Source organism: Python bivittatus, unplaced genomic scaffold, assembly GCF_059951505.1.
Source record: "Python bivittatus isolate LINGU-HERP-01145 unplaced genomic scaffold, Pbiv_v1 ctg000310_np1212, whole genome shotgun sequence".
NCBI classification, from domain to species: domain Eukaryota; kingdom Metazoa; phylum Chordata; class Lepidosauria; order Squamata; family Pythonidae; genus Python; species Python bivittatus.
This window is the reverse complement of record NW_028277054.1, coordinates 6,871,903-6,897,005: the sequence shown is the minus strand read 5'-3', so window position 1 is coordinate 6,897,005 and position 25,103 is coordinate 6,871,903. Positions and strand designations below refer to the sequence as shown.

Genomic DNA, 25,103 nt, shown 5'->3' with positions numbered 1-25,103 from the left:
CGATGCCCTTGAGCATACGCGCATGCGCCCTGGGGACCACAAAGAGGGAAGGAGGAAGCGAGGAAACGAGAGCAGCCGATCGCGCTCGGCTACTCCTTCCCTCCCCCTCCGCTCTCGTTTGCTTTGCCTCCCTTTCGCTGCCAAATTCCTCCGCTCTTTCCCGCGATGTAAACACAGACGCCCCCCCCGCCCCCCGCGGCGCCGCTGCAACGTTCGATCGAACCCCGCCGCGTTCCATCCGCGAAGCCGCAACGTTCCATTCCATTCCATTCCACCCCTCCCCCTTCCCCCGCCCCGGATCGTCGCAACGTTCTATCCCCTCCCCCTCTCGCTCCGTATTGCTGCAACGTTCCATCCGCTGCCCGCCCGCCCGCCGACGTTCCAAAGCAGGCCGCGGACGTTCCATCGGCAGCCGCGCTGGCTGGGTCTGGCTTCCCCGGACCTCGGCGTCGTCCTCCTCCCGCGGTTCCCACGCTCTCCCGACTCTTCCCCCTCACGTGTCCCGGGCTCCCAGCTGGGGAAGGAGGGAGGGAGAGAACCGCTCGCTCGCTCTTTCCTTCTCACATGACCCGAGTGTTTGTCCCCGTGATCAGCGCCTCGGCTCCCGTGTCTCCTCCGCGTCCCCTCTACCTCCATCCGGCGTGAGATTTAAAACTCGTCCCCTCCTTCTCCTGCTTCCTCCCCCCCCCACCCGTCCCCCTTGGGGCAAGCGGGGCGCCCCCTCCCTCTCCCTTCCCCCTCCCCCTCCCCTCTCCCCCCATGGACATGCTGGAACCCGGTCTGGATACAGCCACCGCCTCCGCTGCTTCCAGGTAAGAGCAGAGCAAGCCCCCGCTCTTCCAGAGCCCAGCCGGATCCTCCTCGGCGCTTCCTTTCTTTTGCGGGGATCCCGGGTTTCCCGGCCTCCCAGGCCTACGGAGAGTGGGGGAGGGGAGAGGGAGCCAGCGGCAGTCCACCGCCTTGCCTGCTCCTGCGGTGGAGGCGGCGGCGGCGGCGGCGGCGGCAGGGGGAGAACAAAATGGAGGACACGGCAGAGCTTGGGCGATCTGCTCTTTCTGCGCCGGGGGAGGAGAGGCGCTTCCAGGGGGTCTCGGGGTCGTGAGGATTGGGAGCTGCGGGGTGAGGAAACAAAGCTGGGTCGCGGGAGCCGCCGTGATCCCCCACGCTGGGTGTCATTGTGCTCCCCGGGTTGGGTTCCAACCCCTCCCGCTTTCGAGGCGGGTTGGACTACAACTCCCATTCTTCCCGGTGGCTGGAGGGGGTGGGGGTGAGTCTGCGTGCCCCAAGGGAGAAGCACCGTGTTGGGAAAGGCTGAGGAGGACGGGGGGCGGGCATTTCCCTCCCAATCTTTCCAAGATAGGAAATGTCTGGAGCGATCAGGAAGGTGGAAGAAAAGGAGCCGTCGGTTCGGGTGTCCGGCGGTCGCTGTCACGCTGAAAAAGGCAGCAATACAGAGATTGGTTGGCTGTCATCAGGGAGGGGAAAGGGACAGCCCCACATCCAGAGCCCGCTGTCAGGCAGGCTGAGAAGTTGTAAGGGGGAAGGGGAGGCAACAGCCGGACCCCCGAGGGGCCGGCCTGGCGGGCAGAGGTTTTGCCGAAAGCAGTCCCATGCTCTAGCCTCCGGTCAGGATGCATATTCTCATTGGCTGACCTTGTGCCACCATGATTTCTCCACCTGGCCTACCTCATGGGGTTGTTAGCTGGATGGAAAGAGCAACCCCTGCGTTCTTCTCCCTCTGGCTAGAGCTACTTGTTGGTAAGGTGGAATACAGACAGGGTGCATCGAGTAACAGTGGGGCAAGTGATTGCAAAAAGGAAGGACGCCTGGGTGGGAAGAAGAAAACAGGGAGGAGGAAGGAAGCAGAGTGAAACTGATGGCCTGAACTGGGAGTGGTGTGATAAGAGCTGAATGCAGATCAGGCCCTTTGAAGTGGTACTGTTGTCTGCCTGTCGTCTTACGCATCTGCAGTGTATAAATGTGACCCGGCTGGTTTGCACAATACACTTAACCTGGTTTTGGCTCAAATCATTGGTCTAGATCTGGGATGGAGAATGAGTCTCGCAGCAGTGAATAGGCCAGGCGCTATACCTCTTGAGCTATCACATTTATTTATTAGATTTATATTCTGTTTTTCATTCAGGAACTCAAAGCAACTGCATAGTGTTTCCTCCTGTTCTCCCCCCTCCAACAACAACAACCTTGTGAGGTTGGCTGGGCTGAGAGAGTGGCTGGAATCTGGATCTCTGCTCCTACTGGAGTATAGGAAGTTCCTGGGTTTAAGGAAGACACAGAGTTAAGAATGATGCCTATTGTAGCAAAATTCGAGTTAAATACACAATGGTTCGAGTTAATTACACAACACGACTTGTACAATAATACTGTTCCAGCTTACATGCAAATTTGACTTAAGGACAGACCTTGGGAATGGAGCTCGGTCTTAAACTGGGGACTACCTGTACTTTAACTACTATGCTCCACTGCCTCTTTTAGGCACTACACTTTGCAGGGTGGTGGTAAAAGCAGAATACAGTGGTAGAGCCAGGATCAGATATGCTGTGCAACATTCCTTCGAGGGGAATGAGTGTGCTGAAATACTAAATAATTCAGCCTTGATATTTTATATACTTGCTTGATCACTGAAGGCGATTTGAAATTGTATGAAGGCGAGCCAGCGGGTAGCTCTCTGATCCTCTGACACCCTCCCTCGAAGAGACTAGTAAAGAATTTTTTCTGGCTAGTGACGTGTGGGATAAATTGCAAGGCTCAGAGTGCTTTATTCTGGGCTTTATTTCTTAACGGCTCTGGAGTTTTGCAGTTGCATTAATTGTCTCAGAAAGGTTGCAGCAGTGCAGAGCAAGAAAAATCTTCGAGCAGGACCTCCGTCTGTTGGGGACGCTCCGGAATTTGTACATCAAACTAGGCAGGCAGCTTGATCTCGTTGAGCTCCCCAAATCCCGTCCAATTTGATGGTTCTTTTCAATCCCATTTCTTTTTCCACTTGACTCTCATTCATTCTGACCCTGCTTGCCCTTTAATTATTTATCATATTTCTCTTGTTCCTGGATGGACTTAACCCTAGGCTATTCCTGCCACTTCTCATATCTCTGCCCCAGTTGATATACTGTATTGGGGGGAGGGGGCGAAGGGAGGGGTAGGAACTGGGGAAAAAAAAAACCTGATTTGACAAAAAGTAGAACAGAGACAAAATAGAAGAGGCCATCTATTATTAGTACTTGCTACTCAGCAGGTACTCTGATGGTGGGATGGGGCCCTGAACTGCCTCGGGATTAGAAAAAGCCCATCAGGAATTGAAATATGAAAGTCTCAGTAAATTAGATTTAGATGGGAAAGCTCGCCTGATCTGGAGGGCAGGGGTACCCTTACTCGCTACAGAGCCCCCCTTTCCCTCTGCAAGTGAAATTTAGCACTTAAAGCTGTGAAAGCATGTATAGGAGGGGCACCCAAAATCAGAAAAGACCCCCCTGAAAAATGAAGGTTCCTAAATCACTCTTGAATTAGGTAAATTCCTTGGATAACTTTTGTTGCTCTGCAAAAGCGATCTGCAGATTTCCAAATCAATAAATGCCGGGATTTCCAGATGCGGTTAAAACTGTTACAAAAGCAAGCATGGGGCCACCCCAGGTTTTTTTTTTTTTTAATCATTCTGACAATTTATAGGGATGATACAGGTATACATTATTTTTCAAAGAGTAAACCTTGCTCCTCCATAATTAATGTGTTGGGGGGAGGATATTTTCTTTTCCCCGAAGAAAAGGTCGGGAAATTCAAGCTCCTGAGCATCTCTTTCGACCCCGTCCATGGCATTTTCAGCACCGATTAGAGGTGGTGTTGATCGGCTAAATAGTGTTTTTCAACCTTGGCGACTTTAAGATGTCTGGACTTCAACTCTCAGAATTCTGTTGCCAAGGTTGAAAAACGCTGGACGAGAAGGTAGGAGGGGTGGGGACCAGCTAGGTTTGTTAGGGCTTTGGGAGCAGCAGCAAGGGTGTGTAAATCCAGAAGGAGTGGAGCAGAAGGGGGATCAGGGCTGCCACTCTCTGATCGTTTCTGCTCGTCCCATTAGATCAGTGTTTCTCAACCTTGGCCCCTTTAAGATGTGTGGACTTCAACTCCCAGGATTCCCCAGCCAGCCATGCTGGCTGGGGAATCCTGGGAGTTGAAGTCCACACATCTTAAAGGGGCCATGGTTGAGAAACACTGCATTAGATCCAACCGGGCAGGCATGCTCCGGGTCCCATCTATTAAACAGCGTCATCTGGCAAGGCCCTAGAAGCACATTTCCTCTGTCTCAACACCTGCCTGCAGAGCTACAACCCCCAAGATATGTGGGGCCCTGTCTCTGCTAGCATTTGTACGTCACTGAAGACCTCCATGTTCCCTCAGGCTTGGGGCCAGGAGGTTAAGCGAGCCCATTGCTCTGGTTTTGTGGTTTTACGCTCAGAGGTGGTGTTGTCCCGCACTGCCGTTACAGGTCATCCTCGCTTAACGGCAATTGGGACCGGAATTTCCATCGCTAAGCGATCTGGCCGTAAAACGCAACGTCACGTGACCACAGCACTTAGCGACGGCAATCCCGGCAGTCCCCATTGCTGTCGTTAAGCGAGGAAGTCCTCGAGATTTCCTGTCAGCTTCCAACAAGCGAAGTCCATGGGGAAGCCGGCAGGAAGTCGCAAGTCCCAGGCGGTTTGCCAGCAGGCCGGCGGGCGGGTAAGTGGCTGCTGCAGTGCAATGCAAGCATGGCGGGTCTGAGTGTGGATCCTGCCAGGTGTGGGGGAGTGCACAGGTGGGCACAGTGGTGCTGTGTGAGCGCATTGGGGCCAGGGTTGCCTGCTGGCGGGTGGTGGAGGGGGCGCTGCAGGCAGGATTGCTGCAGACGTGCATGCACTACAGCGTGCAAGATCCCCAGCATCTCATCCTCCATAGCTGGGCTTCTCAGCAGCAAAGGCCATGGGACTGCGAGTGACTTACAGGAATGTCTTGCGACCTTCCCTGCTGGCTTCCTATTGACTTGACTTGTGGGAAGCCGGCTGGGAAGGTCGCAACTGGTGGGACGTTGCAACCATCATAATTGCGAGCCAGTTGCCACATGCCCAAATCACAATCACATGATAGCAGGGATGCCGCAATGGCCTCAACTCCATGGACCCGTCATAAGTCCCCCTCGTTCAGCGCCATCATAACTTTGAACGGTCGTTGAGTGAGTGGTCCTTAACCAGGGACTACCTGTATTTCTTTATTCATTGTTGTTTTTGTTTGTATATTTAAATTGTGTTTGTTTAAATGACTTCTACAGCCACCCGTCTCATGGCAAGGGCTTAAGCCAACAACAGCAACAAAACAATCTAAATAATAAATGTCTGAGGTTGCAAAAATAAATCCATTTCCAAAGAATAGAACAGTAAGCCAGTTAACCATCAGAGCTTGCTCAGCCTCCCGACCCAGAAGCCTAGGGAACAGCCAAGTCTTTAAAGCCTTATGGAAGACTAACACGGTTGGGGCCATCTGGATCTCTGTAAGGATGGTATTCCATAGGGCAGGCGCTGCTGGGTCCGGCAAGATGACATTGCTTGATGGACGGGATCCAGATCATATCCACTTGGTTAGCTCTGGCGGGGTGAGCAGAAACCACTGGAGACACACAGTCCCTCAAATAGCCTGGTTCTTTGGTTTTGATCCTGTGTACACCTCCAGAGTTGCCATTGTAAGATGGGTGGCTGCATAAATTGATTAAATAAATAAATAACTTGCCCTTTGGGGACAGGCTGCCCATGGGCCTTGGCTCAAATTATGCAAGTGGGAAAGAAGAACATTTAGCAGGAACAGAGGTAGAAGTCGGGGGGAACTTAACCCACCCATTAACATCTCAGGTCCCTGACGGATTGCCCCTCGGGGAATATGGCCTCTGATGTGATGGAATGGCATTATGAAGGCCAGGCTCAGGGAGATAAACATTTTCTTAGCTCACCAGAACCGCGTGGGAGGAACAAGAGGATGAGACTGGCACCTCCTTGAGGAATTCACACTGTTGTGGCTGGAGGACTTTGGGAACTGGGGTTTTAGTCTGGGAAGATTCTTGCTAGAGGTTGTAGCTAATAAACATAGCTGGACTGAATTTGCATTGTCTCTTGGAGTTCCTTGGGCTAGGCCTGACACTTGAGCAAGAAAAGGTTCTTCCAAGCCTATTTAATTGGCTCTTTTGCTTACCATATATACTCACAGATAACCCGAGAATTTTAGGTGCCAAAATGCACCCCGAAAATCAGATTCGGCTTCTCCATGGATGGGCTTATCCACAAGTATATACAGTAATACTTTATAAAAGTAGTTCTGTATCCCGTATGTACTCGTGGATAAGCCAATCCTTGAATTTTTAACCAAAATACCAAGAAAAATGTGGGTTGGCTTATTGTCAGCCTTCCCAGGTAAACCAGACAGAAAACAGACCAGATGAGCTAATTCTACTTTATCGTAAGGCTACGTTAACAGAATCTCACAAGTCTGAAAGTACAAATCTCCCACCATCTCCTTTACAGCCTGATAAGTTAGGGAGGATCCTTTCTGAGTTTTTTTCTCTTCCCATTATGCAGCTGTGGACTGCCCCCCTCTTATCTGTTCAGTCCTTAGGCAGCATCTCTTCCCTTCATCTCCCAAAGTCATTCCCGCATACCATTACACCTATCCATGGATGGCATATTTTTCATGGTATTCTGGTTAAAAAATCGAGGGTTAGCTTATCCATGGACAGGCTTATTCTCTCTTTCTCTCTCTCTCTCTTTTTTACACGTACATTGTAAACTTTATTGAACAAAATTGACAAGAGCAAATAGGCACTTGTTAACGATGAGAGTTCAAGATCATAGCAGCCAACTTAGTTTGCATTTTACTGAGCTCTGTTGCTGTGAATCATACAGATCATGCACAGGTAATGACTTATTTGTACATTTTTCTCAAGTATTCACTGAATACTACCAACATATATACATTTACACATAAAGTTCCAGAAATTTAGTGAAGTTATTTTTGTTGACCATTTGGAAGTGGTCTTCTGAAAAGAAGGATATATGGTTCTGGTTCATGAATCATATAGTGGACCCAGCCAAGACTTTGCTGAACACCAAGCCTTCTCTATTCTTCTTCACATTAGATGTGTTTTTAGTACTTGCTTTGAGAGCTCTCTTGGTAGCATCACATGCCGGTATTCGTAGTTCTTGTCGAAGTATTTATCGGAATAATAGATCTGCTTATGAGCCATTATGAAAGAAATGGCAATGGTGGCGACCGCAGCGCTTCTGCTCCCAGCGAAATCGCCGTCCCGCCCTAGAGCTCGCCACTAACCAACTGCCATCAGGCTTATTCTCAAGTATACGCGGTAACTGCTGTCCTTACCTTGGACGCCTTTGCTGCTGTGTCTGTCTTCAGCCTGGTCTGCAGCAACTGACTTTCACCCTCTGCCAGAGTAAAGGGTTAAGATACGTGGATGCTTCCTGAAGCTGAAAGGATATGGAGGTTGAACTTGGTGGCCGACATCAGCCCAGGCATTTCCTGCTTTCAGGAAGGTGGGGGTGGAATACTGAGGTCCGTGGGTTTCCATAGGAAATGGAAAGCTATAGCTGCGACCCAGGGAAGGCTCTCTTTGGGCACCCCCGGGCACGCAGTGGTTTGTCCCACCAAGCAGACCTCTTCGGTCAATGGGAGCTGTCCTGGGGCAAGAAGAATTGCAATCCTCAGCTTGGGTCCTTTAAATTCTGCATCGAGGGAAGGGAATTCTGTAAGTGGGAGAAACTTGCACACGATGGCATTCTTGCGGTTGCTTGACACGGCGTTGTTTTGTTGTTGACATGGCGTTGGTGCAGTTTTGCACATTGGGGGGGGGTGCATTCTTGCTTTGCTGACCCTAAGTGCCAGAGCAGTCTTTCTCAACCTCGGCAGGTTTAAGATGTGTGGACTTCAACTCCCAGAATTCCCCATGCTGGCTGTGGAATTCTGGGAGTTGAAGTCCACACATCTTAAACCTGCCGAGGTTGAGAAACACTGTGCTAGAGCCTCACTCTCAACTGAGCATCTTGTCAACTCCTCTGCTCTTTTGAAGTTCTCAATCAGACATCGGCCATTTGATTTCCACCCTATCTTTTTGGGGAACCTGAGCCCTAGAAACCTATTTATCGTGAATCATGAGCCTGGCCCAAACAGTATGTTTTGTATGCCAAGAGCTCCATCTTTGGCTACTGAGGTCTTCCTGAGTGAGTGAACACTGGAGCTGGTGGCTAAAATCCTCAGTGCCCTATGCTGCATTCCTGTATATGCAAACAGAAGCTGTTTTGCAGCTTCTGTGTTGCTGTTATTACAAGGCAATTGATTACAAATGTTCTTAAAAGCAGGCAGCCATTGTGGGGGAGATTCTGTGCTGCTAAAACTCTGCCTCTTTTTGGCCCTACAAGGGTTAATATGGCCTCTGAAAGGGCTCTATGCTTAATTGTTGAGTCCCCCCCTTCCCCCATATCTACAGGAAGGAAATAGAGTTTACACATTCAGAACCTGAACTCTTTTTCTTCCTTTTGTGTTTCAGCCACGAGAAAGATCAAGAAAGTGAAGAGGGAGTCGAGCTACGTGAAGGTGAGGAGGAGTCCTGGGCTGGTCCAGAAGTGGCCAAAAAGTGCTACGTGGGTGTGTTTCAGTCTTTTGCATGGATGGAGTTTCTGCAACCAAGGGTCCCCAAGTGTACAGCATGTCTGGGAGCAAAGCTGTCTCGCAGAAGCCTTCTGTCTGGATCAAGCATGCTGATGTTTTTGCAGCCAACATCTGGCATGCAGAATCTGGCCTGCAGATGTTTTTGCAGCCTATCCCATGCAAGATACAACATTCACCGTTGAACATTAATTTGAGAGAGAGGAGAACCCATCCATCCATCCATCCATCCAACCCATTCATCCCAAGGAAACCCAGAGCCCCCCAGATATGACCAGACTACAGCTCCCATCAGCACCAACCAGTGTGGCCAGTGGGAGTTGTAGCCCACCAGCTACAGATTCTGTCCCCTCTTTGATGGATAACGTGCCTTTCCTCCCAAGGCAGCCAAGCAGAACACGTGCTAGGAGTTCTCTCTCTTCCTCCCCTGGTCCCACAACGACACTACCAAGAAGATCAGTTTGAAAGGCAGTGAGTGGTCCATGTTTGCCCAGTATTTCGTCACCCGCTCAGCTCTCTGGAATTCCAATGTTGGCAGGGTAGCAACTACTCTGAGTTTTCTCTCTTCCAAACTCACCATCGGCTGTCATATCTGGACCACCTTGATAGAAGAGAATATGTTCCAGAGGGCATTAGATACCAATTCGGATCAGTCTGATGTAAATTTCAGAACGTTCAGTCCTGCTATGGCTGATATTTGAAATAGGCTGATAGAGTTCCGCTGTCCAGAATCTCCCTGTCACTCTTTTGCATTCGCTGACACAAATACACGCCCTCCAAACCTGCTTGTTTATCTGTCAGGGATCTAATATCCACTGCTTTTGGGGCCGTTAGTCATAGCTGTCAACTAAAATCTGTTTCATTTCTCTGCCAGGGGATGGCACAAATGCAGATGAACAGACAGCAGTGGCCATTGCCAGTGTCCAGCAAGCAGCCTTTGCAGACCATAATATTCAGTACCAGTTTCGCACAGAGAACAATGGAGGACAGGTAATGTCCATGTCGGTAAGCTTGGATTTTGCTCTAAGGCAGTGTTTCTCAACCTTGGCAGCTTTAAGAAGGGTGGACTTCAACTCCAGAATTCTGGGAGAATTCCCCATTCATGCTGGCTGGAGAATTCTGGGAGTTAAAGCCCACACATCTTAAAGTGCTAAGGCTGAGAAACGCCGCTCTAAGGACTTTGGACAGAGCTCCAGCAATTAAAGACTGCCTGCCATGCAGTTCGAAGACAACGGAGTACAGTGGGCAAATGCCTAAGGTATAGAAATCCTCTCCCATCTCAGTCTTGAGTCATTTCATTTTACTCAAAAAAATACAGTTTGTCATTGCAGAAATGGCCCCATAGCAGGGCTTGACTGTTTGAGCTCTCCAGGGGGGTTGAACGTTGCCTCATCCCTCCCCATCTTCATAAATCCCTTCGGCCAGAAGAGTGATACGGTGTGTCACCTTTCTCCCCAGGTGACATATAGAGTAGTTCAGGTGACGGACAGTCAGCTGGATGGACAAACAGATGCAACGGGGGCAGTCAGCGTGGTCTCGACCGCGGCTTTCACCAGTGGCCAGCAGGCTGTTGCTCAGGTGAGAAGGGGTTCGGCTGCAAAGCATAGCCCTGGTATTATTATTAATATTATTTTATTCCTTTGTGGACCCTCAGTGATGTGCCCCTAACAAAACGCTGAGTACGTTGACCATAATAAACGCTTTAAAAAATAGATCAAGTAAGCACCTTGAGAGTGATAACACCGATAATGAAACAGCAGTACGCAAAATGAAGTGGGAAACTTACATAAGCAGGATGGACACTTAAGCATTGCGCACGTGAGGGTGTTGTGCGAAGGCTTCTAAACCAGGATTCAATTCTGCCGGCTTCTTTGGAAGGAGGGGGAAAAACACTCTTTGCACTAAAGTTTTGCACGAACGAGTGATTCTAAACTGGCTCCATCTCCTCTGCCTTTTCAAAGTCATTGGGTGAGTTTCATCTTCAGCTCCAAACAAAAGAAAAATTAATTATAAACTTAAGGACTTAAAGAATTTGAAATAAACAGCAAAAAGCGAAATAAGATGTCGATCCAAGAAAGCTGTAAACGGATTAAGAGTCCAGATAAATTTGGAATACTGACTTCTACTATAAGATTTTGGAATTAACTATAAAAAATAAATAGCTTCTCATGGGAAACAGACTTATTTTGACTATCCTGGCTACGGTAAGCCGTAACAAAGATAAATTACTTTATGATTTTAGGAAGTGGACACTAGAGGGGACTAAAGATTCTAAGTAGGAGGAAAAAAAAATACAAGCCTGTTCTTGATGTTGGTTAATACTGGGGCTTACAAAATGACACAAAACATTATAACATCAGAAACATTAAAGGAGATTTTTGAAGGATGGAACCAGAAATTAGTAACTACAGTATCAGCACTCTAGTCTGCTTCTATAGAAACATGAACTTTGAGGAGATGGAGACAGTTTAGAATCACTTGTTCATGCAAAACTTTAGTGCAAAGAGTGATTCCCCCCCCGTTCCAAAGAAGCCAGCAGAAAGCATGTGACTGAACTCTGTACATGCTTAAAACTGAAGGTGAACATTTGCAGGGTTAGCAATCTTGTCTCCCAGGGAGAGGAGATGCAATTTTAAATGCACACCGCAGGACACTGAGAACATTGCTGGTTGCTTCTTCTCTCAAAACAGTCCCAGTGCTTGCTCAGTTTATATTTAGAGTGGTTTATTATATATTAGTGTCAGATCTGATAGAAAAGGATCCCTCTGGGCAGGTTTTGTATGCAAGGATGTGGTTAATAAGTTGACGGTAACCCTGACACAGCTGTTTTGGATCTGGTTGCCAAATGTGCTCTTCTCATGAGAAACCTTATCCTCCTTAGAGCTCACCTCTGAGCGTCCGCTGTTTTTGGACTAATGGATTTAAAACACTTATCTACCGCTTCCTTTAAAACGTCTTGAAACTGTTGACAATCCGATTGGAAAGCAGTAATTAAACAACAGCCGATTCCAGCCGAGCAGATAAACCCAACTTATTAAAAATGGGTGGGAGAGAAAAGAAAAACAAATAATTTGAAATACACAACCCCCTTCTATCATTTTTATATCAGAGGTTGGGGCTTTTTCTAGAAGCCCCACAGAAGGAGATGGAGATGACAAGGCTGTATCACGCCAGCGCACCAGCCATTTGCAAGCCCAGTTTGCAGCCCCAAAGGGGATAGGGTGGAGTTCCAGGTTTGGGGAAGTTTATGGGGTTGAAAACACACACACACTCTTGGAGGATGGTTCTCATTGTCCCCAGTCAGAGCCCAGCCAGTTCTTAGGAACGACGGGGACTGTACTCCCCAAAGGATACATCCTGCCCCTATTGAAGTACATTTCCTGAAGAATCTGCCCTTTGAAGTTAGATACACGTCGTGTGAAGTTGTCACCTCCTTTAATCCAATCGTGTCACTAAATATTCTTCTTCATAAATGGGAAGCCACTGTTCCCATCTCTGGGGTGGCCTGGCCAGCATTTAATACAGTGTTGTCCAAACTTGGCCACTTTAAGATGAGTGGACTTCAACTCCCAGAATTCCCCAGCCAGCCATGCTGTTGCCTGTCCAAACGCAAGAGGGCAGTGCGTACCTTGAATTAATCACCAATCTTCTGATTACTCTTCACTGCTCAGTTTCCTCTCTTCCCCGCTTCTGTAAATCTGTTCCAGGACCGCATATCGATTTCATACTCTGCCCAAAGTCTTGATTTAACTGAGCATTCCTAATGTTTAGTTCCCAGCTCTTGGCCTGCCTCTCACATCCCCTTTATTATTTATTTTTTATTTATGCCAGCCTGAATAAAAGTCAAGTTTTCTTTTCTGGGCCGGTGCAACGGTGTTAAGTCTTCCCTTGCTCTTTATCCATTATTTATCTTTCTCTTGAGTGGTTTGGTTTTTGCTGTCACAGACCCATAAACGCACCTCTCTCTGTTTCCAGGCCGTGATTCAGAACCCTTTCAGTAATGGTGGGAGCCCAGCCACGGATGCTGTCAGCGGCGAAGCCCGCTTTGCATACTTCCCTGCCTCCACAGTGGGCGATGCCACAGCTGTATCCGTGCAGACAACCGATCAATCGCTGACACAGGCTGGAGGTAGGAAATCAGGGACCCCAGAAAGCTGCTCCAAGTGCCTTGGTGGTCTCCACGTGTCTTGAGTTAGTACCCCTAGAATCCCCAATCTTTGACCATTATGATATCTGGAGCTGATAGGAGTTCTGACTCGGTCTGATGGACACAACATGTTCAGATTGTGGGTGCACTCCACAAGTCACTAATTTGTAAACCGTCCAAGCTCAGTCTAGCATCTTATGTGGATCTGGCCCATGGATGTCAGTATTAATTTCAATGACTTAGTTTCTAAAATGAACACCTAAGACCTTTTGTTTGCAAACCAGTGAAGATTCTGCCTGAGGAAGTGGTTCAAAAGTATTTTATATATAAAAATACCCCTGCAAAATCTGTGAGTTTAGTATCGCCGCGCTCAGGATATAAGCCTATCCATTGCTTGAAATTGAATTTTTTGGGGAGGGGGTGGGTAGAAGAGATATACCGTGAGAAGAAGGAAGAAAATTGGAAACATGAGCAGACAGACTAAGAGGATTAGCGAAGTCTTCATGCAAGCGTTTGGCACTGCAACATTTTATTGTAGACACCCCTGTCCCCTTTTTTAAATTTTTAATTATTTATTTGGTGGCCTAACTTCTTTTCCACATTGCTCTGACAGGTCAGTTCTACGTGATGATGACCCCCCAAGACGTGTTGCAGACAGGAACACAACGTACCATAGCTCCTCGCACCCATCCCTATTCCCCGTACGTACAGCTTTGGGCACAAACAGTTATTGAAGTTGCACCAGGGTCTCAATAGCAACAGATCCTGTAGACAAGGAAGTTCTGGACGTTCTGCAGTGTGGTTGGGAAAGAGGGGAGGAAGGTGAGCAGGAAACGAGCAAAGTAGGTGGGACCACAAGCAGTCACGCCACGCTGGTGTTGGGGAGGAGAGAAGGCAGGTGAATCGGTATGCCAGAACATAAAGGAATGTAGATAAGGAAGGATCAGACCATTATGGGGGACTTGTAGAAGAGAATGGAGGAAGCGTGAGAAAGAAAGTCAAATCCCTCTCCTTTGATAACGTTTAGTACAAAATGGGACTGTCAGCCTTACCAGGTAGACCAGACAGGAAACACGACCAGATGAGCTAATTCTACTTTATTGTAAGGCTCCATTAACAGAAACTTGCAAGTCTGAAAGTACAGTTCTCCACCCCCTCCCCCGCCGCCCGTCTCCTTTACCCCTGAGAAACTAGGGAGGGTCCCTCCTGAGCTTCTTGCCCCACCCACTATCCACCTGTGGGCTATGCTGTCTTTTATCTGACCGTTCCCTTGGCAACGTCTCTGGGCCCCGTTTCCCAAGTTCATTCCCACGTACAATAGTGTGATGGAATGGAATTATGAAGGACAGGCTCAGGGAGATAAACATTTTCTTAGCTCCCCAGAAGAGCGTGGGAGGAACAAGAGGATGAGACTGGCACCTCCCTGAGGAATTCACACTGTTGTGGCTGGCTGACTTTGGGAGCTGGGGTTTCAGTCTGGGAAGATTCTTGCTAGAGGTTGTAGCTAATAAACATAACTGGACTGAATTTGGATTGTCTCTTGGAGTTCCTTGGGCTAGGCCTGACACATAGGGACATACAGGGACAGAGAGAAATGTGAACAGGCTTTCATGGTTCTCATGGTTTTGTTATTCTACCTCAGTGTTTCTCAGCCTTGGCAACTTTAAGATGTATGGACTTCAACTCCCAGAATTCCCCAGCCAGCATCTTAAAGTTGTCAAGGTTGAGAAACACTGTTTTACCTTATTACAATAAAGATCAGTCCTGGAATCCTTGCCATACCTGTTTCTTGACCTGGCCTACCTCAAAGGACTGACTTCAGTCTTGAAAGCCTCTCCAAAATTTGAGGGGGGCAGGGGACATGTGTTTCAGAATTGTGACACAACTATACCTGTTTTCTCCCAGAAATGAATGTGAACATTCCTTTTTCTTCCAATTCCTTTTTTTAATTATCGTTTTTTTTAAAATGTTTGAGAAAAGAGAAAAAAAAAAGGACATAAATCATTTTCCAAAATTGTTGAGCCTTGCAGCATTGCCACTAAATATGGAGAAAGGATTCACCCTGATTGTTGCATTTCTAACAACCTTTAGAGAAACAAACTCCGTTTTAGCAATCAACACTGGGTTAATTTTCCTTTTCCTTCCAATTCAGAATGACTGCAAGGGACAAGCTGCTCCCAAAAAATGGGAAAACAATTCTTAGGTGTGGCTATCTGTGTTGAAGGAAGAGGAGTTGGCTGAGATTTGACATCTTTAACTTCACTTTTTATAGTAATAGACAAAGTTCTGTTGATTCTGAGATGGGAACAGGGTTTCTGAAAGCTGCTGTCTCATTCCGATTTGTTCATGTTGTTCCCGTCAAACTTTAGAAAAATGGACGGGACACGAACGCCCCGAGATGAGAGACGAAGAGCTCAGCACAATGAAGGTAGGCAGACCATCGAACTGGATAAACTGCCCCCAGTCTCTTTTTTTGAAATAAAATTGTGCCCTAATCAGATGAGGATGGACTACGTTGCTGTAAAACATGATTTAGAAAGACCAATTTCTTTCTCTTCTTCCAATTCTTCTATCCTAAATTGCAAAGGAAGAAAGCTCTCCAGATACTGAACTCCAATACCCATCAGCTCCAGGCATCCTACCCAGTGATGAAGAATGCTGGGAATTGTAGTACAGCAACATCTGATGGAGCACATGTTGCCCAGATTAGATTGAACCTTCAGTTTCTGATCTGTCTGACTGTGTAATAATTGTATGTGTGCATGTTTCTCCTCCTCCAAAGCCAGTCATTCCATCCTTCCACGTGTTATTGTCAAACAGGCTACCACATTTGATCAGCGTCTTGTTTCTTTTTTCTAGTTGAACGGAGGAGGCGGGACAAGATCAACAATTGGATTGTACAGCTGTCAAAAATCATTCCAGACTGCAATACAGACAACAGCAAGACAGGGGCGGTGAGGGCAGTTACTTGGGGGGTGGGTAGCTCAGGAGGAACAATGTTTTGCTTTGGGGAAGAGATGTTAGGCTACTCTCATGAGGAGATACCCCATCCCAGGTCACCCTTCCGTGGTTCCAGTCAGGCTGCAGGCTTTCTCGGATTGGTTTTCCCAGATGAATTTTCCATGATTGTTTATCTCGTTTAATTTGTTTTTGGAGTTACATCCTCACTGTCCTGCCTATAGATGCATTCAGAGTAATTGTAGCCACAAGTGCTGTTGGGGTCAGATTAGACCTTGTGGAAACATCCTCTCCTGCTAGAGTATTGAGTTGTGGGGGCATTGCTTGTCCTCATCTATCACCTTTGCTTTACCCGTGGATTGGACTTCCTGTTGAAGATGATGAGAAGTTACAGTCCAATCTTTTGGGGGTGGTAATTAGGAAGAAGGTTGGCATATCCCTTTCTCTCACTGTAGTTTTGATAATAACGGCTATACCAAATAATCCTGGGCTTGAAATTCCAAACTATTGGCATCTTTGAGGTAGCAGAGACTACATGAATTCTGGTGTGGAACCCTGATAAGTACTACCACTGGACCTATCCTTGGGACCTCTAATTGCCCCATTGAACAGGCAGGCTGTCTACTGACTAGTTCCAGCGGTGGCAGCAATGGGATCTACCTCTGCAGGCTTCTGAAATAGCTTACCTGAATAGTTGGGAGGCTAAGGTCCCATTTTCCCAAGCCTGCTTATCCATTTCTGCTGGGGATCTGATGGAGGATAGATAATTTCAGCAACATAGTAGAAGGAAGAAGGCATGCAATTGAGCTGTTAGTACATTTGTATCACCTGCACAATCATAATCAAAAGTTCCTGCTTGAAGAATTCCAGAGTCTTGCAGACTTTTATTCCTAGTGATTCCTCCTTAGCTGAGAAGAACCCCAGAAGAAACCTCTCTTGCACTTGAGAAATCTTGGGGCTATAACTGTTTGTGGCCATAGCTGGCCAGTTTTGGCTAAACTCAAGAAGCTAAGCAGGTTGGACCTCGTTAGTACTTGAATGGGAGGCCACCAGGCTCATAGGTGGTCCTAAAACTCTGGGAAATGGGGGGCGAGGGGGGAACAGCCTCAAGCACTTGGGAAAAGTCTGTGGTGAACCATTTCTGTGTTGTTTTCAAGAAAACGATATAGACACAACCCTGAAGTCACCAGGCATTGAGGTTGGCTCAAAGAGACTCTGTTTTTGTTATTGCTTCATGCTTCTTGTTTCACTGCAATAGCAAGTTCTATACATTCAAACAAATATTTTAGCCAGCCCCAAATAAATATGCAAATCCCATCCTAAAACCAGATCCGGTTAATCCTTGGATGTTTGAAGCCGGGCAAAGAAGGATGGGAGCTTAGAGAAGACCGATGATCTTAAGGAAGCCTTGAAGATGTGAAGTCTCGTTCACATCCAAGGTGAGACAGAGCAGAAAAGGGTCGCTCAGTTGGGGAGCTGTTCTTGGTTTCTCTCTTTCAGAGCAAGGGGGGCATCTTGTCCAAAGCCTGCGACTACATCCGGGAGCTGCGCCAGACGAACCAGCGTATGCAGGAGACGTTCAAAGAAGCCGAGAGGCTTCAGATGGACAATGACTTGCTACGGCAACAGGTAGGTCAGCCCAGTCCATCTTCTTCCTCCCTTGCTTTGGAATAGGGCTTTGGATTCTGGGCACCAATAAAACATCTGTCTGTCTATCTATCTATCTATCTATCAAATTTGTCACCACCCGTCTCATGAAATGACTCTGGGTGGTTTACAGCAAGATAAAATTCATTAAAATGTAACATAAAAACAGTCCTAAAAATAAATAGGTTCCAAGAAGATGGAGAGTTGGCGAGTAATGCCAGGGAGCGTCGTCAGGGGGCGAACCACCCCCAGGGATGGGTGGAGCCCATATCACCCCACGCACAGTGACAGAGCCAGGTCTTTAAACCTTTTTGGAAAGCCGGGAGGGTAGGGGCCCGCCGCACCTCTGGGGGGAGAATATTAATTAGTAGTAGTAATAGTTGTGAACTGTGATTTTGGTGCAGAAGCCGGGGTGTGGAAATCAGAGTCCTGCCTTAGTGACCTCTTCTAGCCCACGTGGCCTTGGAGCAAAGGTGCTGCTGTGGCAAAGTGCAATTTCAGCCGTTGCAGCCAAACGGTGCCTCAGAACAAGAAGGAATGGGTAGTAATCGTTTGCCTTTAACTTTGATTATTCAGTAAGCAGGAATATCTAGTCCTAAGTCCCTATCTGTAGTGAAAAGGCAAAAGGGAACTCTCCGACCAAACTTTGGAACCATTCAGAGGACACACACCCCTTTGCTTTTACAAATTATGTAAGGATGTGTGGGCATTAATGCGTTTGCTTGTATACGGGTGTGTGTTCCTGTCTTTGCGTGTAAAATAGAAACAGTGAACCCCTTTGCTTTTACCCAATGTGTGGGTCTGCATGGGTGCGTGCCTGGGCATGTCCCTTTGCACAACTGTGTGTGAGGGACAGTTTGTACACTCTGTTCCCGCTGAAACCGATAACGCCATAGCCTGGTGGCAACCCATTTTTATCCCTTTTCATTTCAGTGGGGGCTTTAGCTAATCTTGTTCAATTCGAACCCGGTTCTGGTCCTTTGAGAGGACAGTCTTCAACCGGTGTCCCTTTTTGCAGCACCCCCGCATTTCCTTCCTCGTCGCTGTTTCTGGATAACTTTTCCCTTTCTTCTCTCCCTCTCCTCTTCTCCCTCTCCCCCCCCCCCAGATTGAGCAGCTGAAGAACGAAAACGCCCTTTTGAGAGCGCAGCTTCAACAACACGGGATTGAAATAGTGGGTGATGCCCCGGGGCAGTAACCCCCACCTTCGCCACTGCCAACATGCCGAATCTCAGCCGCCGGTTCTTCTGGGTTTTTTTGTAAAGCGAATATTCTCCTCCCTGCAGTGTTCGCCCACCGAAACCATCGCCTCCGAATGAACCTTGCCTCCTTGCTTTGCGTTTGAGGGCGGGGATGGGGGGGCAGGGGGGAGGCAGTGGAGAGAGGGGAATTTGGGGCTTTTCCACACCGAGTCTTGCTACTGTTCTAGAGGGTGGTGTCCAGCTTCCTTCCCACCACACCCACCCTTGTCCCTTCCTTCCCTTCCTTTCCCTAGGACATATTAAGGTTCAACAAACAAAATCCTGCATTTTTTTATAATAGATTTTTAACACGGGTTTAGCTGATTTCCCTCACCCTTTCCTGTGTGGGATCTCGGGGCAGGGGGCAGCGGGGGGGGGGACAGATGCGCACCCTTCAGCTCGGCTGTTTCAAAGGAAAAAACCCTGCTAGAGTCTGTCTTCTCTTTTGACTCTTCCGTGCATTTTGGCATCTTCCTCCCAGCGGGCGGTCCCCTTGGGTTGCCACCGTGGCCCGGGGGGGGGGCTTGGTTTCTTAGGTACGTCTGGTGAAATGAGAAAGTGCAGCAGGTCAGCCCGGGCCCCCATCTGCCCGTGGATTAGCCGGTTGTTTTGAAGACGACCTGTCGATGGAGAGCCCACCGTCTCACGGGGGGGGGGGGTTAGAAACGGCCTTGTGCGGAAAAGCCGAGGGTGGGCGGACAGGCAGCACCTTTGCGTTTGCAGACAAGGCGCGTTCCTTTTTCTCTCGAGCAAAATTCCATCACAGTTCCCGGGGACTGAACCTGCGATCGAGCCAACGGGATTTTAGCTGCATTTTGTCATGGAGAGAACCAGGGTGATGCCAAATTTCTGCCTTTTTGCTCCGTCCTCTTAACTCAAGCCACTCAGTTACCTGATCATTGTTCCACGTTCTTTTCTTTCTCTTTTTTTTAAGGCACAGGGAAATACCATCCTAAAATCTTCCTTCAGTCCCTCCTTTCCTGTCTCTGTCTCTGTCTCTCTCTCGCTCTCGCTCTCGCTCTCCCCCTCCCTTTCTTGTAAGTAATCTTTATTTTATTAGTTTAAAAGCGCGTTTGTATAGAGGTACGGTGTTTGTATGATAGCTGAAACCCAGGTTGTTAGGAAAGGCAATAGTGGTGGATTGAATGACAACAGGGTTGCTTTTTTTGTGTGTGTTTTTTGATATTATATAATTTTTTAATTAAACTTCAGCAGTGTTTTAGGATTTCAGGTTTAAAAAAAAAAAATCAGGAGATGAGGTTTTTTTTAAAAAAAGGAAATCTCTATTTTGTGTCCTTCCCTTCTGCCCACTTCTGAACAGAATTTTTTTTAAAAAAAAAGAAACAATAAATGGTTCCTAAAATGGTAAAATACTATTGCAATAGCAAGTAACTTAGACCTGATTTTTTTTAAAAAAATATCTATATATACCAGCCACCCGCCCCTTCCAAAAAGAAAGAAAGAAAAAAATATCTAAGGTTGCACCTGGATTTGTGGTCACAATTTGTACTGTTTGATCCTGTTCACACCTCCCTGAATATGAGGAGGAAAAGCAAAATTAAATCAAGCAGAAAGAAAAAGCATATGGTATATATAAATATATATATTAAAAAAAGATTAATGAGTTGGCTTGCAGAGTTTGTTGCAAAGTAGGAAATAATTCTGTTTATATATAAAAAAGAGAAAAAAAAAAACCTGCACAGAAAAAATACTGTTATTGGATCATTTGTGGTTCAGCATTTCCTTGGGGTGGGTTATGAGGGTGGAATGACATGACCCCATTTATATCCCCCCCCCAGGTAAAGGTGGGATCTCAGTGGGATAACCTAAGCAGTAGGTATGTCCTCAACCCATTTCCAAGGTGCTTGTGAAGGCATTAATTTGTGGAATGGAAGAAAAAAGGGGATGCCGAAAAGAGCAAGAGACATGTGAAGAGGCAATAAAAAAACCAAGGAATTTCCCAAACAATGGCAGATTTAGGGCCTTTCCCTACCAGCGACTTACTGCAGCGTCATAGCATCGCCAACCATCTTTGATGTGATGTATGGCCTTGTCTTCATTATTATTTTGGCATGGCAATGATTGGATGGCTCTAGAGCAGTGTTTCTCAACCGTGTCAACTTTAAGATGGGTGGACTCCAACTCCCAGAATTCCCCACCCCAGCCAACTCTTCTGGGAGTTGGAGTCCACCCATCTTAAAGTTGACACGGTTGAGAAACACCGCTCTAGAAGATGATGCAAGTCGCTGGCAGGAGACAGACTTTAGCTGACTGTGCTAGCCTTGGCTAGATCCACTCACTTAGAGCAGTCTGAATGTCCTACATCACCACATAGAGCAGTACTAGGTCAAGGATATCATGGGTAAAGAGACCCAATATAGCCGAACAAGACAGCCACACTTGGTTTCACAGTACAGATAAAGGTGGAGCATCACTGGTACAGCAATGTCAAAACTATTTACACTCATTCATTAGAATTAGCATTGCATTTATATTCTCCCTTTCAGGAATATTCAAGCCAATATATAGGACATTTTCCCACCATAACAGTTCTGTGATGGCACACGGTTTTGGTGGCTGAAGATGGAGTAGAACTTGCATTTTCACTTTTCCAGTTCAACACCACCACGCTACGCCACAATGGTTCCTGGGCTTAAAGCAGTGTTGTCCAAACTTGGCCACTTTAAGATGAGTGGACTTCAACTCCCAGAATTCCCCAGCCAGCCATGAAGTCCACTCACCTTAAAGTGGCCAAGTTTGGACAACACTGGCTTAGAGGAACTGATCCAGAATCACCCAGTGAGATTCTGGGACTGAGGGGGGACAAGAACTTGGGTCTCCCTGTTCCTAGTCCAGCACCTTCATGGCTACCTCACCCTGGCTCTTGGGGTAAAAGAGAAGTTGGTCCAAAATCACCCAGTGAACTTCTGTGGCTGACAATGGACTGGAACATGGGTTTTCCTGGTGCCAGTCCACTACCTTTACTATATCACAGTGTTTTTTGCATTGCTTTGGGGGCATCCTTCGATGTCTGGAAAAGACTTGGAAGTGTCAGAAGAGGCCTCAGAAGATGTGAAGTAAACTGGAGCTTCACTTGATTTTTTAAGGAGAGGAGCAGGACACTGTCTTCATGGAGTGGCTTCCAAAGAGTGCTTAATTGAACCAAAGCACTTCCAAAACTTTACAATGCCCTGGGGTCTAGGTTCACTGCTTTGATCCTAGCCACTGCCCAGCAAAGCCTAATGCTACTATCTGCCCTGATGTACTAAATTTGCCCATCCCACACCTTCAAAGTGCATGTACACCATGTTCAACCTGTTTTCTTGCTCACTAAGTAACCTATGGGTGTAGTGGAAGTTCGTAATCCAAGAGTTTCAGGAAGATCGATGTGCTAGAATTCCAGCTTCTGACCTTAAACTACTCTTAGGGGCATCCATAGAAGGGGGGCAAAATGGGCAAGATGGCAGAAAGAATGTCATGATGCAAACCTCTTTGAACATGTGCATTCCAAAGGGGAGGGGCTTGCATTGTGACATTCCATCCACCATCTTGTTGACTTTGACCACCTCTCCTTGCAGATACCCCAGCTGTCCCAGTGAATATATTGGGTGCGTACAGGACCTATATCATCAATTTACACTTTGTGATACCCAACACTTCGACAGCTCTGCAGAATTACTGAAATTCTGAGTATATTTGTTTCTCCAACAGTTGCAAACTATAATTCATGGCTTAATTTTGTGTAAACTGCTTAGTTCATTTGATTGAAGTGGCATAAAAGCATTTGTCATTAAAAAGAAATGTCTTCTAAAGCAGGGGTGCATGATGTGAGGCCCTCCAGATCTTGCTGGACTATAGCTGTGATCTTTCCTATCTGGTAAGGGATAATGGGAGAAGCAACATATTATCCACCCTTGATCTAAACCTTCAGTGGTTTCTATCAGCTAAAGGTGTGCATTGCAACTGTATGTTGGATTCTCGGGCTTTGCAATGAACGCCAGACAGGCTGAACCTTTATCTTTGAAAAGCAGGGCTTACATACTCCACCTATCTTCACTTTGTTCCTAGAAAGTCTGAACAGAAATGGAAAGCCTCCTCCAATATTTAAACATTTTTAACAACTGCTGAACAGGACATCCCTGCCCCCTGCATTTCCCCCCTACAAGAATGTGCTCCTAACAGAAAATTTTGGAAAACTGCTCACAGGTTAGACACAACGTGACCGAGGGTTGTATGTGCTTCTCTGCCTTCAGCCCCATTCCATATATCCCAGAAAGGGGATCTGGTGGGGTTGGAGCTTAGAAGTTACTCACAGCAAAGGTCTGCAGGAATTGCAGGTTGCAACATCTGGAGACACCAGGTTGCCTCCATCCCGAAATGTACCATGTTATCACGTACCTGGGAACATTGCTTTCCTTGACCACTTGTCAAAGAATGTTTTGTGCTTTCTTTAAGAAAACGCACTGCATGAACTTCCTGATGCATGCACACATGGGTACGGCCAGAATTGGGAGGGGGGGTCAATGTTGTGTTTTGCCTGTAGTAATGGTGTCCTTGAGCTGCTTTGACCACAAGGCGACAATGCCCGTCTCACCCCCACCCTGCCAAGGACACAGTCATACCAGTTGCCTAACCGAACGGTGGCGCTTGCAAGCACCTTGGCTAGCCTGCCTGTCGCCTGTCCGTTTTTGTGCTCGGCGCCACCTGTAATCTGTGATCTTGGCTGTTCCTAACTGTGCCCCCAATTGGGGAGGGAACGAGAGAGAGGGAGGGGGAGAGATACACACCAAGAGGTCAAAGAAGGTGATGTTGCAAACTTTGCTGGTTTGTTTGTGGATGGAACACCACTGTATTGCATCCTCTGACCTGTATGTTGGGCCAAAAGAGGTTCTTGGAGGATCTAAGGATTCAGGGAAGTTCAGATCAAGAAGATGGCATGTCATTCTGCAGTAAGACCCATGCCGCTCCGAAATGGGGAAAAGTGGAAGAGAAGAAATGGTTGGTCAATCATCAGAATGACTTGAGTGAACAAGCTGGATTTTGGTTGTTTGGATGCTGTTACACCAGTGTTTCTTAAGCCTGGGAACTTTAAGAGGTGTGGATTTCAATTCCCAGAATTCCCCAGCCAGCCATGCTGGCTGGGGAATTCTGGGAGTTGAAGTCCACCCGTCTTAAAGTTCCCAAGGTTGAGAAACACTGTGTTATACATACTGCACTAGAGTGCACTAAAACCTTTGTGGTTCTTGCAAATAATAATGCATTAAGAGCTACCCACAAATATGGGGAGAAGCAGAAGATGTACCAATATGAGAACTCAAATGTGCAAAAATCAGCAACTAAAGCCAGTGCACCAAAGGAGAAAGTGGAGTGACTGCATTTGGGGAAGGCTGCAACTAAAACTGAAAACCAATCAGACATCCTGCCAGCCAGATCTCTTGGGGTTATGGCTCCCAGAATCCGCAACCATGGGCCATCTTAGCTAGGCATTCTGGGAATTGTGATCCTGTCACACGTGTGTGTGTGTGTGTGTGTGTGTGAGAGAGAGAGAGATTAGGGTGTATTACCTTAATTGAATGGGATAAATAGATATGAGGTGTTCATTTACTATGCTGGGGAGAGCTTAGTGTTCGGAACAAAAGGTAGGATGTCATTCAGATAAAGTGCCCTTTAGCCAGTTTTCTCTCCTCTTGTTACCTTTGCTGATTTAGTCTCCTGTTCTTTGGGGAACCTTGGTGCTTTCTTCCCCAGGCCAACCCTGCCAATTTCTCCTTGGGCATAAGTGGTCCTCCTTAGCTTGAGAAACATTCCATAGAGACGTTTTGGTACCATGGTCCTTTCCGGAGCATATGGACCTAGCCGGCCTGATCTGTGTCATCCTTTCCCTTTGGATGATTGTAACACAGCCTCCAGGAGCTGCCCTTGGACTTCCTTTTGAGTTTCTTTTTCTGTGGAAAAGCAGACTAGAAGTAGCTTAGATGAACGATTAAATCAGTTATTCAGCAACTCAGTCACAAGCTAACCAACTGCATTTCAGCCTCCTGTATTGTGCATGCCCAACCCTCACATTTACCCTTAGAACAGTGCTTCTCAACCTTGGCAACTTGAAGACGTGTGGACTTCAACTCCCAGAATTCCCCAGCCAGCCATGCTGGCTGGGGAATTCTGGAAGTTGAAGTCCACACGTCTTCAAGTTGCCAAGGTTGAGAAGCACTGCTTTAGATTATTACAAAGGTGGATGATAAGCCAGACTTAATTTTCAAAGCTCACATGGAAGAAATCTGTTCCAACTTTTGGTAAGAGCCAACGGTGTCCCTTCCTACAACACGTTGCTTGGGAAAGAGAAAGAAAACACCAACAATCTCAAAAATGGGTTTCAAAGAGTGATTTGCTATGTTTACACA

General features: G+C 47.1%; 1 protein-coding gene and 1 pseudogene across 1 annotated transcript; one reads left to right on the top strand and one right to left on the bottom strand.

Annotated features, from left to right (window-relative positions):
* Positions 1-350: 350 nt before the first annotated feature.
* Positions 351-20,424, top strand: USF2 (upstream transcription factor 2, c-fos interacting). The gene is made up of 10 exons (XM_088139981.1): positions 351-812; positions 8,591-8,637; positions 9,584-9,699; positions 10,168-10,287; positions 12,685-12,838; positions 13,470-13,557; positions 15,226-15,284; positions 15,716-15,810; positions 17,315-17,443; positions 18,570-20,424. Exons 1-10 carry the CDS (start codon positions 760-762, stop codon positions 18,657-18,659), a joined length of 951 nt encoding a protein of 316 aa, XP_087996107.1. The 5' UTR covers positions 351-759; the 3' UTR covers positions 18,660-20,424.
* On the bottom strand, positions 6,773-7,461 carry LOC103049849 (cyclin-dependent kinases regulatory subunit 2 pseudogene; annotated as a pseudogene).
* Positions 20,425-25,103: the final 4,679 nt, after the last annotated feature.